Here is a 13514-nt window from a genome sequence, read left to right on the forward strand (position 1 = left end):
ACAATATAAATCAGAATATGAAACTAAAAACTCAGTAAACTACATGCATACATGAACACAATAATTTTGCTCACACATCGTATTTACATTCAACAGTACAACAGTATTTAAAGTATTCACCCTGAGACATTTTCAATGATACGTAATATGTATAATACTCGATGGTTATTATTCACATTAAACCATATGTTTTGGATGAATTTTAGGTGATCTCACCACAGGGACAGAGATGTAGATTAGAATGATTCTGGGGTGAGACTTGCGTCTCGAATGGTGTACGACAGTGAGTTAATATGGTAATTTATTTTCTCAGAGAGTAGCCCTCTCTTCCAGTTCTTCCAGTTTTTCCAGTCTTACAATAGATATAAGAATGTCATGGTGTTACACAGGCTCTGGCTCTTCACAAAATCTTCCTCTGAGACTCTGAAGGCAACAATTTAAAAACCAAAGTGAGTTCTGAATAAATGTTCAACCTGAAGTATTTTTGAGCTTTGTCTTTAAATGCATTGCGGATTGCAGTGTTTAGCATATGAGTGCATGCAGACATTTAACTTTTCCTGATTATTAATTTCAGGTTCATCATGGCAATGCTGAAAAGTTGTCTACTACTTTTCATTATCTTCTCCATGGGGAATACAGAAGGTAACCAAGACATTTATTTGTTAAAACCCTTGCTATTTAAAAATATTTTGGAAATGTAAAATTTTTCATTGACTAGTATTTGCATAATTATTATGGGGTTTACCGTGTTTGTCATCACATAATCACAAAAAAACATAAAATAAGCTACATAAATAAATATTAAAACATTCTTTGCAGTGAATGTTACAAGAAATGTTAATAGACTGGGTGCAGTTGGTTTATCCAGAAGATGCCCCGCTACATGGATAAAACTTGCACTCCGATGCTACAAGTTCATTTCTGATCCGAGTAACTGGATCACAGCAGAGGTAATGTGTTACAACATGATGTGTTGGATTTACTTAATATATATGCACCATTTTTGCATCATACTTAAGTAATTCCAGCTTGGAGTAATTTTACTTAAAATTAACAAGAAAACCTTTGTTATATGTACTTAAATATTTTAGTTCACACAACATTCTTTACTTAAAAATATATGTAACGTGATGTATATATTTTTGATATATAAAACAAATATATATATAAAACACAGAATGAGAAAGAAATGTATCTTTATATTTTAAAATAAAATAAATCTCTTACAGCCTCTTACATCTAATTTGGTTAAATTAATTAATTGCCATTATACAAGTTGTTTATTTAGGTTTGGAGCTCAACTTGGTTATTGATCAATTTTAGATGCTCACCTGATAATGCTTAATGAGATTCTCAGGATGAATAAAAGTATTAATTTATTTTATTTCTTAAAAAAAGTTCTAATTGACCCCAAACTTTTAAATTGCTTCTTAAAATATATTCAAATAAAACAGTAATGCTGTTATGCCGAGTTCTGTAAAAGAACATTGTAATTAACGTAGATTTCGCATTGTTTGTAATTTCTTGTTGACTCAATAATAAACTGCAATTTCAGAGTTAGATCTGTTTGTTTGTGTTTCATATTAATATAACATTATGTAAAACGTCCAACTGTTTACGAATCAAAATCCGGACATACTGTGATGCATGTATGAATTATCATGTTAGACTAAGTTAGTAATGTAATAGCCTCTATAGAGCCCGAATTTGCTTTTATATAAGTTAACCTGGTTACTTTACGACCTGCAACATATCATGACTGCACACATATAACGTTACTTTAGTACCTCATTTAATTTACTTTACGTACAAAGACTGCGGGTCTTTTGCCTCCTGGTTGCGTGTGCAAGCAGTGATGACGTCGCCAAGAAATCCACGTATAAAATGGCTCCAAGTTTTGGCTGGAAAGGCATCACGGGAAATTCCATATCACGTGGCTCGTATGGTTACTTAAAATTGTATGCTCGATTTACTTAATTTTGAAGCAATTATTATAGTAGTTGACATGACTTATGTTTTTTCATTTTATTTATGCATACATTTAAGTTCACCTAGTAACTTATATTTTTGTGTTACACACACTATTGTTAAGTAGAGGTTGAATAGTTATGAATACTTAATTTTTTGTGTTTAATTAATTACTTTTATAAGTAATGGTTGTTCAGCCAACGAATCGTTTTTTAGTGCATTGTCAAAATGATTAATTTAAAAATGATTCTCTGGTGAGCGAATTTGTTTGCTTTGTCTGGAAGCAAATACTACAGAAAAAAAAACTAATGTAATTTCTACAAGGAAAAGTTAGTTCAGGCAATAATTAAAAAAACAAAGTAAATTATAAATTAGTACTTAATTATAAATGTGTAGAAATTAAACCGTAAATATCAAAGATAAATTTAAGTAAAACCTACTCAACTTTTATAATACTGGTGTTCCCATCATGCACTGGGGCATGAATAATTAAAAAGGTTGATTTTCACCGTTTTCCAGCTGTGTTTACACCGTTTTATCATTGCTTTTGTTAGGTTTAGTAACTTGCCATTTTGTGACATCTAGATTCGTTTTCAAAATAACACAATCACACAAAAACCATCTATCGAATGGTAAAGTCATTGTGTATTGTGTAGTATTGAGGTGTTCAGGTGCCATGATACTTTTATTATATAGATACAGTATGTAATCTATTCAATATATTGTATTATTTATTTAGATGTTTCTAAGTAAGGCATACACTTTAAACGTGTGGTTTAATTCAGTGTTATATTGTCTTTGGAATTTTTTATTTTTTTTGTTAAAGTTAAGTTAGTTAAACGGATAGTTCACTTTGAAATTAATTTTTGGTATGTTTTAGCTTACCTCAAGGGCATCCGAGATGTAGGTGTCTTTGTTTCCGCAGTAGTTTTAATTTTGATTTTTTTTGGGTCAAACCGTTCTTGTCTGTCAGTCATATAATGCACAGGTCTATGGTCACTTCCTCAAAGAGCATGCACAGAGAAGTCCAAATTAAACATGATTTAATGACTCGTAAATGTAAGTACACATTGATGGCCTAAGACACGAAACGAGCGGTTTGTGTGAGAAAACAAACAGTAGTTATATAGTTTTTACCTCTTGTAACCACAGCCACGTCCAAGTGATCTGAGGGCGCGGGCGCTTCGGTCTGCGCAAGCGCCGGAAGTGATCTCTCGCGCGTGTATGTCACTTTACACAGAACAGAGATTGTAGGTAAGACGACTAATTAAAATGGTACTAATTTGCGCTTATCCGGGATGTTTAAACCGTCGTAAAAGAAAACAATAAAAAAAAACAAAAAAAAAACAATTGTATGAGTGACGTACACGCGCGAGAGATCACTTCCGAAGGCCGAAGCGCCGGCGCCCTCAGATCACTTGGACGTGGCTGTGTTTACAAGAGGTAAAAACGATATAGCCTAAATACTGTTTGTTTTCTCACACAAACCGCTCGTTTCATGTCGTAGGCCATCAATGTGTACTTACATTTACGAGTCATTAAATCATGTTTAATTTGGACTTCTCTGTGCGTGCTCTTTGAGGTGGTGACCATAGACCTGTGCATGGAGTTGTACAGAGCAGTATTAGTAAAATTTACTTAAAATGTGTTAGTGCAAATTGTTACGAGGATTCTATCAAATAAATCCTAATAGTCATTGCATACTATAAAGTGGGAATGTTATTTTTTGATAGTAAAACTTTATTTTCTGCAAATAAATAGTACAGAAAATTGGTACTGAGAAAATAATCAATCAGAGCAGACTTTGTTTATTTGGAAATGTCTAAAATGTTGTTACTTTTGCCTTATGGTAAAAACAAAAAAGATTTTGTATTGACAATAACAAAAATCTGTCTCTTTAGAGAAACTGTCAAAGTCTTGGTGCGAATCTCGCATCTGTGCGTAATAACCTGGAAAATAAATTCCTGCTGAGTCTGTTGCCTTCTTCTTCCACACGTGCTTGGGTTGGTGGTCATGATGCTGTACAAGTAAGTTCAATTGTGTGTCCTAAAGAGACCTATTCGTTTGTCTAAACTAAAATTTCTGCTTTAAACAGTAAAGGCAAAGTTTCTAATGAAGATGTTTTGACTTCAAATCTGAACTTAATTCGCTTCTTCCTGAAGTCTGACAACAGTAGTGCACTCTTTTATTCACTCTTTAGGAAGGACAGTGGTTGTGGAGTGATGGAACTGTGTTTTCGTATACCAACTGGTGGACTGGAGAACCTAACAATGCTGGTTTTCCTGACAATCACCAGGGCGCCGAGAACTGTTTGGAGATCAACTATTCCTGTACGAATACAGCCTGATTTTTTAATACTTTCAGTTATAATTTACAATCCAATTTTACATCATAAATCACATCATAATGAAATTACTCATTTGGATTTCACAAAGTTCCTTAAGTTGAACAATCTATTTTATTTTGACACTATAATGATCAGAGTAACTCATTTCATAATTCTACTTTACAGCTGACCGTTGCTGGAACGATGTGCCCTGTTCAGCCTCATTCCCCTATATTTGTGTTAAGGACCTGTGAGACCATCATGCTGCTCCACAGTTACTTTGATTGAACTACATTTTTCCAATATTACAAAAATGTTATTCTGAAATCAAATCTCTTCTAAACTTTAATCTCTTTTCAATATCTTCTCTGAAACACTTCTCAAATTAATAAAAGCATTGAAAAGGCAAATTGTGCATTGTCAATCAAATTCATGTATGTACGAATATAAGTATATTGTGTCGGAAGGTTTGAGGATATGGTTATTATGGCATTAAATGATGTCATCATCAGGGGCAGGGTTTAAGCTGCACACATGCTTCATCATTGGCAAATATATAGGCTATATACTCTCCAAGTAGCAAATGTGAGTAAAAACAGCATTGCTCAGTGTATGAAACAGTGCTACTCACCAGCCATGAATTCTCATGAATTCTTGCAATGGTGTCACATGTTGTGTTTTTTTGCATTTTTGTTCATGTTCCTGTGTTTCCTTTCAGTTTAGTTCTCATTGCCATAATCACTAAATTATCCCTGTTTGGTATGTTACTAATGGATGTTATGTTACCTACTGTATGTTTGTTCTCTGTGTTTAAGTACTCCATGTTTTGTTCAATTCTCTGTTGGATCTTGTCAAGATATAGTGTGATTATTCTTCATCTATTCTCCTGGTGTTTATTAACCCTTTCTCCTGCACACCCTATTTTGGTAAGTGGGTCATAAATGACACGTAAAATAAAAAGGTTTCTGCTCATTAGTCATTCTGATAGACACATAACCAACATACTGTATAAGCCAACACTTGAGAGTTTACAGTTCAAGACTCCTACTGTTATTAATATAAAGATTTTGAATCTCAAAAATCAAAATATTAACGATATATATTTAAATAAAAAAAATGATGTGCTTGTAGTGTAGAAAATTAGAAACACGACGGTGAAGCCACAAGTCATGCTTTGTTTCAAATCTGACGATGTTATCTGAATTTTTTTTTAATTTTATGAGATGTTTTCTACGACCATGTCGTGTGTCGGAGTCACTCTGTTCTGCCAGGATCTCATCTTTGCTTTGGCATCACCTTGGACTTCCAGGCCTAGTAATTTCAAAAGCATTTTTAAATTACCATAATTTCGAGATTTCAACTCATAAAAGCGTTCATGACATTGTGAGCTTGTACTCATGGGAATTTTCGGAGAGCTCCTACTTAGACCATGTGACTGCTGTACCACCTGACCAGATTCATTCAAAACCCCGACTACCATTTACTTAATTTCTGCTAATTTATTTGAAGTGAGGGCTTCAGAGCACAGCTGCCTACAGCGTTTGCTCTCTTCGGTCTCACCATGTGTTTCAGGACTGTTCAGGTCACTGCAAGCTGCTCTATTTGTCTGCCATATTTTCATTTGATATAATGTCTGCAGTGGATCTTCACGCACTTCAACATTTTCTTGAGATGCTCAATATTGTATCATCCATTCTTCATCCTGCTTATCTTTTTGCAGGATGTGCCGGCCCTATACTTATAGCAAGTGACATGAGCGGGACCCCGTGGCCACATGTTATATAAAGTTTATTTATAAAACACATTCATGCACAATAATAATTCAAAGTCATTTACATAAAAAATATTTAAAAAAAGATTTTGATCTTTTGCATTTTTTCAATCAGTCGGACGTACAGTAGCACAGATGTGTTTTGAGTCTGGATTTGAATATGACTACTGAATGAGCACATCTGATGTCTTCTGGAAACTGGTTCCAGCTGCGGATGACATAATAGCTAAAAGCAGACTCTCCTTGCTTGGTATTTCTGACTGAGGATATGAATGATCAGTTTATATAAGCTGTATATACCAGTAAGCTGGTGTGTGGTGAGCGTTCTGGCGCACTATGGCTGCCGTCGCATCATCCAAGTGGATGCTGCACATTGGTGGTGGTTGAGGAGATTCCCCCTTCCATGTGAAGCGCTTTGAGTGCCTAGAAAAGCGCTATATAAATGTAATGAATTATTATTATTATTATTATATTCAGTCGGTTTATATTCAGTGAGAATATCTGCAATGTATTGAGGTCCTGGGCCATTGAGTGATTTATAAACAAGAAACAGTACTTTAAAATACAGATGGTTTGTTAATGGTGAATAAAGTATGTTTTTTGTGGGTTGATGTTGCAGCAGTTTTTTCATCCAAAACAAATTTCTCATAAAGGAGACAATAAAAAGAAGCTTGGCCTTGAAAATCTCTTTTAAATGCAACTGAAGCCAGTGCAAGGACCTGAGGATTGGTGTGATATGTTAATATTTAAACAGGTAAATCTAACAACACACACTGCTACTAAAATCTATGTTGTTCCTTTAACATATACTGACAACCACCATTATAATGCAAGTGGTAAAAGAGGAAGTCTCATGAAGAATCATGAAGAAGTTTATCACAAGCTGCTGAATTACATACAGGTGAAACTCGAAAAATTAAAATATCTTGCAAAAGTTATCATTTTGATGATTATGGCTTACAGTTTATGAAAACCCCAAATTTAAAAATCTCAGAAAATTAGAATATTACATGAAATCAATTAAAAAAATGATTATAAATACAGAAATGTCGGCCCTCAGAAAAGTTTAATCATGCATATGTATATAGTTATATATACAAAATATATTAGTGTTAATTTGAATTACTGAAATACACGAACTTTTGCACAATATTCAAATGGTTCGAGATTCACCTGTATATAGAAGGTGAAACACAAACACCATCATGGTCACACACGACACTTGAATGATGCAATACACTAATTAAAAAACAGAAGATATAACATAAAACCCAAATGAGCATAACTGATAAAAAAGAAACATCTGAAAAAAATCTTTCAAATTTGAAGTGTCAAACACGGAATTATCTGAATATCAGTTTGTTTTTCGCCTTAAATTATAATTTGATTCGTCTTGTTTACTTCTAAAAACTGTACATTTATTAGTATTTAACTGTAAAAATTACATGAAATGTCGAATCTTTTACAGTTTTTCAACTTGTTTTACAGTGTAATCAGATTCCAAAAAATAAGCACTTGTAATTAGATTATATTCCTTTTTAAATGCTCATAATCAGAATAGTTACTTTTAATTGACTACATGATTACTTATTTTTCACAAAATTGCAGAAAATTATTCAGAATTCTTTGATTCTCCCTAATTTATCTTTGACATTTTCTATTCTAAAATGTTTTGTGAAATTACACTTCACAATAACTGAAAACATCAAGCTGTTAACTTCATCAATGCACTGGCACAGGGAGTCAATGGAGCTGTAGTCATAAGGTGATATCTGGTGTCATCTACATACACACTAAAAATGCTGGGTTGTTTCAACTCGTGTTTGGGCTCATTTAAATAAATAAATTTATTTTACTTTTTTTTTTTTTAAATTGGTTACTATTTTGTCATGTGACTTCTGGGCTTTTTGTCTGTTTTGGTCTTGTATTGTTGTTTAAAAAGTTTCTCACACGTTTTTGTGATTCCACTGGTGACTACTCTGGTTACTTTATTTTTACACTACTGCTCATTCTGTTTGGATTGTTGGTCAGATATTTGTGTGTGTTTTTTTTTCATGCCAGACTATGTATTTCACTCAGATCTGTGTTGTTGATGTGTAAACTGACATGGATCAGCTGAGAGTAAGCTGATGCGAGCTCGACTTACATGACCTGCCAGAACTAACGCTATTCTTGATTATTATTTAATTACAATTTAAACCATGGTTGGGATTTGGTTCTTTCTCATTATTTGTCTCAGTGGGAGCATGTACAGGTAGAACAGGAGTGGCGCTAGAACTGAGCCTTGTGGGACTCCACATGACATGGACGACCACTCAGACTTATGGTCTCCTATGTTCACATAGTAACCCCTTCTTTCTAACTATGACCTGGATCATTGGGATCCTCTAATCCCTTTGCCATCACATGACATCAGTCTTTCTCCTTCTGAAAGAAAACAATGAATCACACGGTAAAGAAATGAGCAGTGAAATCAACACATCTGTCATTAAAAAGTTAATAAGATTCGTTTTAAAAGTTATTTTTCCAGTTAGATAACTTTACTATAAATTCTATTCAGTCAGTGGAATTATATACAGTTAATATACAGATACAGTCAGTTGTTCTGTTTCTTCATGTAATAACTAGATGAGGGTGAGATCAGATCTCTGTTTGCACTCTTTTGAACATTCTTTGTGAATTCAAAAATATCACTTGATTATTACAATGTATGGCACACAGAATATTTGGAAATTATATTTACAAATGGCACATTACAGCAAACCATTTAACTTGAACATTTTTGTGAAGGTTGCAACACGCCTAAGACATTTGTGTCACAGTTGTGTTTAGTTTGTTTTCATTGGACTTTTCATCTGCCTGTCATCACGTGTCGTCTTCTCTGTCATTGTCAGGTCATCTGTATTTCCTATATGTGTGTGTATGTATATATGTATATATATGTAGTTTTTTTGTTCTCTTTGGTTTTTTTTTTCTTCTTCTCAATTGTCTATATGAATGACTGTTTATTGCCTAATATATAATGGTTGGATTGGGGAAGATATGGGTGGTTTTGGTGTGATGGAGAGCTTTTGTCTTTGTTCTGTTAGTATCTATGTATGTGAAGTATGTTTTTATTGAGGTCCCCTCGAAAACGAGATGTCACATCTCAAGGGGTTTTCCTCTTAACAATAAACTTATATATACACCTGTGTTCTGTTAATCAGTGTCATCTGTGTTTGTATTAAGTTCCGTCTGTTCAGTCAGTCTTTGTCCGATCATCGTTATATTTTAGTGTGTGTTGCTGCCTGTTCTGCTGTTCTGTTTAATTACCATTAAACCTTTGGAATTATATCCTTATCTCCGTCTGCCTTCCTGCAACCACTTGTGACAATTTGCACCATGCTGTATTTTTTGATGAAAAATTTCTACAAAGACATGTGGTAGATTTTTCCCTACACACCTGACTTAAGTTTAACCAAGTGTCCTTGACACCTGCAAAATTATACTCCGGTGACTTCACCTCTGACCGCTCGGGTTGACTCCTAAAGGTAGTTATTCTGGGGTGCGTTTCCCGATAACATTGTTAGTCAACTATGGTCGCAAGTTCCGTCGTTATAGGCATAGTTCAACAAGTCGCGAAACCATTGATCTTAATTAAACTTAATTATACTCCACCACGTGCGTGACGTCATAAACCAACGTGGTTGAACGACCAATTTGCGACAATATGGTCGTGACTAGTTGACTTCAACGATGCATCGTACTATGGTAGTTGAGCAGCGAGTTACGTCGTTGTACGGGAATCCTAACAATCCTAACCCCGCCTAAGAGTCTCACACTGAGTCAAACTACGTCTCGGTCCTTTTTGAACACTATCACTTGGGATAGTTTAGTTTATAAATTTAGATATCTGTCTAGTTTATTTTCCCTTTTTGTTATATTCAGACATGATTCACTAACAAATAGACACTGACTGAGTGTTTTTACTGGGTGAAAAATAAATGTTAGTTATGATTAATTAAAAAAATCCATCACAGACACTACAGTAGTGCAGTATCTTTACCTCATATTCAGAGTTTCAACAGATGCTCAAGCTAAAAAATAAATTACACACAATTAAATTATATGTTTGCACAATAAAGACATTGTTTTCCTCTTACTATATGTAGGTGGCACTTGCCATTTATGGACCTCCTGTGGCAATAGTAAACCACACCAACAGCTACAGCTGCAGACATCAGAACAGCAACAGCACATATTACTGCTACAGAAACTGGCATCAGAACTGAACCTGGAACAGATAAACACAGACCGTCATTAGTGGGAGTGAATCTGATACAGTATTTGGAAATCCAGTCATGTGAAAAAATAAATTAAAATCTCTTTGAATTCCATGGTTTTATGTATCGAGACATAATTAAAAAAAATCTTCGAGACAAAATGGAGAAGCCATGTAGGAAAAACTAAGGACACCTTTACTGTTCACATAAGATTGAAGAGGGTTAGTGGCAGTCTTAGCACTGATAATCAAATATCTTTGACGTTCAGTAAGTGTGATCACCTCTATAATAGCAGAATTTCTCTCAGTTTGCTGGTCTAGAGCCTTCAGGTGTGTGTGTTAACAATGCAAAGCAGGAAAGACAACAGCAATTATCCTAGGCTGCTTTCACACTGCGAGCCTTAGTGCTCAATTCTGATTTATTACTCAGATAGATTATAGATGTTTACATTGTTGTTATTAAATGTGGCCAATATCAGATTCCATTGTGAACAGATCAGTGTCCTGAACTGACTCGTATGCGCTAAAGAACGATAATAAGACGTCACGCAACACGCTGTCATACAGAAACACAGAGGACATTAAAGTAAGCGATTATGCGTTTATGTATAGTGTGATCTGCTGCAGAAGACAGAAAATTAATGTGCAAGCAATATTTAAAAAACAATGAGGATGTGAAGAAAAAGAGCAGAGTTTCTAAACATTTATGATGTTTTGCTTGCATCACTGTAATAATTATGAGTTCTGACACATCACTGTCCTTCACTGACTACCTATCGAAACTGCCTTGATGACTTCAGGTATGTAAAATATTAGAAGTGACTCCCATGAGCGTAGAAATGTGACGAGTGTTGCTCTGTGACATTTGAAATGTGACTTAAAAGTCACATGAATTCCCATATGACTGTTCAGACTGAGGTTGCATTGCGAAACATCTGACCTGCATCTGATTTAGGATCACATGGAAGTGACCCGAATGGGAAATGGAAAGATCAGATTCCATGTGATTTGTGCCATTCACACTGTCTTAAAAAAAAAAAAACAGATCTGAGTCACATGAGCAAAAACATTTATTTGGATTTGGGGCCACATTTACCTGCAATCTGAATGTAGCCATGGAGAAATAATTGTTGCTTGCCATTAATCTATGAAGTGTTGCAAGGCCATTGCCAAACAATTTGAAGTCCATTATTTTATAAAGTAAGGAAGTAGAAAACATTTAAGACGTCCCAGGAAATTCACCATAAGATCAGAGAAATCACAAAACACCCAAGAGCTACACCTCAGACTCTACTGGCCTCAGTTAGCGTGTGAAAGGATGAAGGTCATGACAGTACAATTAGAAAAAAGCAGGACAAGTATGGTAAGTTTGGAACAGTTGCCAGGAGAAAGAACACAGCAGCATGGCTTAGGTTAGCAAAAAAAAAAAAATATATATATATATATATATATACACTCACCGGCCACTTTATTAGGTACACCTGTCCAACTGCTCGTTAACACTTAATTTCTAAGCAGCCAATCACATGGCGGCAACTCAGTGCATTTAGGCATGTAGACATGGTCAAGACAATCTCCTGCAGTTCAAACCGAGCATCAGTATGGGGAAGAAAGGTGATTTGAGTGACTTTGAACGTGGCATGATTGTTGGTGCCAGAAGGGCTGGTCTGAGTATTTCAGAAACTGCTAATCTACTGGGATTTTCACGCACAACCATCTCTAGGGTTTACAGAGAATGGTCCGAAAAAGAAAAAACATCCAGTGAGCGGCAGTTCTGTGGGCGGAAATGCCTTGTTGATGCCAGAGGTCAGAGGAGAATGGCCAGACTGGTTCGAGCTGATAGAAGGGCAACAGTGACTGAAATAACCACTCGTTACAACCGAGGTATGCAGCAAAGCATTTGTGAAGCCACAACACGCACAACCTTGAGGCGGATGGGCTACAACAGCAGAAGACTCCACCGGGTACCACTCATCTCCACTACAAATAGGAAAAAGAGGCTACAATTTGCAAGAGCTCACCAAAATTGAACAGTTGAAGACTGGAAAAATGTTGCCTGGTCTGATGAGTCTCGATTTCTGTTGAGACATTCAGATGTTAGAGTCAGAATTTGGCGTAAACAGAATGAGAAAATGGAACCATCATGCCTTGTTACCACTGTGCAGGCTGGTGGTGGTGGTGTAATGGTGTGGGGGATGTTTTCCTGGCACACTTTAGGCCCCTTAGTGCCAATTGGGCATCGTTTAAATGCCACGGCCTACCTGAGCATTGTTTCTGACCATGTCCATCCCTTTATGGCCACCATGTACCCATCCTCTGATGGCTACTTCCACCATGTCACAAAGCTCTAATCATTTCAAATTGGTTTCTTGAACATGACAATGAGTTCACTGTACTAAAATGGCCTCCACAGTCACCAGATCTCAACCCAATAGAGCATCTTTGGGATGTGGTGGAACGGGAGATTCGCATCATGGATGTGCAGCCGACAAATCTGCGGCAACTGTGTGATGCCATCATGTCAATATGGACCAAACTCCCTGAGGAATGCTTCCAGCACCTTGTTGAATCTATGCCACGAAGAATTGAGGCAGTTCTGAAGGCAAAAGGGGGTCCAACCCGTTACTAGCATGGGGTACCTAATAAAGTGGCCGGTGAGTGTATATATATATACAAACTTCCAGAATAATGTCCTTTAGACAGACGAGAACAAAGTGCACAGAAGACCAAACACAGCATTTCAGCACAAACACACACACTGTTTCACACGACTGTAAAAAATAAATATAACATAGCCTACTCCTGTCAGACTCCTGGGCCTTCCCCGTCTCGTCCAATTCTTCATCGATTTTGTCGGCAACAGACAGAGAAGCTGGAAAATACAAGTGAATAAAATACATTTGAAAAAAAGTTTGATATATAGACAGTCAGAAAAATCATAATGTTGAATTATTCATAAGGTATGTCTACTGAAAAGGACTGAACAGTGTCAGTCAAATCTTGCCAAACCAGAAATGCAGGAAATCTGTTCTGAAACAGGTTTTAAGGAAAGAGGATAAACTGGTCTGAATGCGACGGTTTAGACATTCTGTTCAAGCTTTGACTGGTGCCCGAGCTTTTGCTTTGGATGAAATTTTCTTCATAACGTCCAGCGTGTTCAGATCTGATGTTTGTGATGTTCAGAGATC

At 35.8% G+C, this 13514-nt stretch overlaps 2 protein-coding genes across 7 annotated transcripts in view; one reads left to right on the top strand and one right to left on the bottom strand.

Annotated features, from left to right (window-relative positions):
* The first annotated feature begins 353 nt into the window (after positions 1-353).
* Positions 354-13514, top strand: part of LOC130086920 (ladderlectin-like) — a 175196-nt gene continuing 162035 nt past the window's right edge. For 3 of the 5 annotated variants that reach the window (XR_008807269.1, XM_056253154.1, XM_056253152.1), the window contains exons 1-5: positions 354-449; positions 575-642; positions 820-950; positions 3870-3995; positions 4169-4298. Coding sequence is in view for 4 of the 5 variants with exons in the window: in XM_056253154.1 (XP_056109129.1) it covers positions 582-642; positions 820-950; positions 3870-3995; positions 4169-4298 (448 nt within the window). In the remaining variant the exon portion in view is untranslated. Of the gene's footprint in view, positions 450-574; positions 643-819; positions 951-3869; positions 3996-4168; positions 4299-4480; positions 4692-13514 lie in introns of those variants that run through there. The other 2 variants (XM_056253153.1, XM_056253155.1) reach the window with 2 other exon arrangements.
* LOC130086917 (uncharacterized) overlaps positions 8436-13514 on the bottom strand; it is a 181872-nt gene continuing 176793 nt past the window's right edge. Inside the window, exon 6 of one of the 2 annotated variants that reach the window (XM_056253147.1) lies at positions 8436-8489. The gene's annotated coding sequence lies outside the window, so the exon portion shown is untranslated. The remainder of the gene's footprint in view (positions 8490-13514) is intronic. The other variant, XM_056253146.1, reaches the window with a different exon arrangement.

This window comes from Rhinichthys klamathensis, unplaced genomic scaffold, assembly GCF_029890125.1.
Source record: "Rhinichthys klamathensis goyatoka isolate OS25496 unplaced genomic scaffold, OSU_Roscu_1.1 h1tg000103l_1, whole genome shotgun sequence".
Lineage (NCBI taxonomy): Eukaryota > Metazoa > Chordata > Actinopteri > Cypriniformes > Leuciscidae > Rhinichthys > Rhinichthys klamathensis.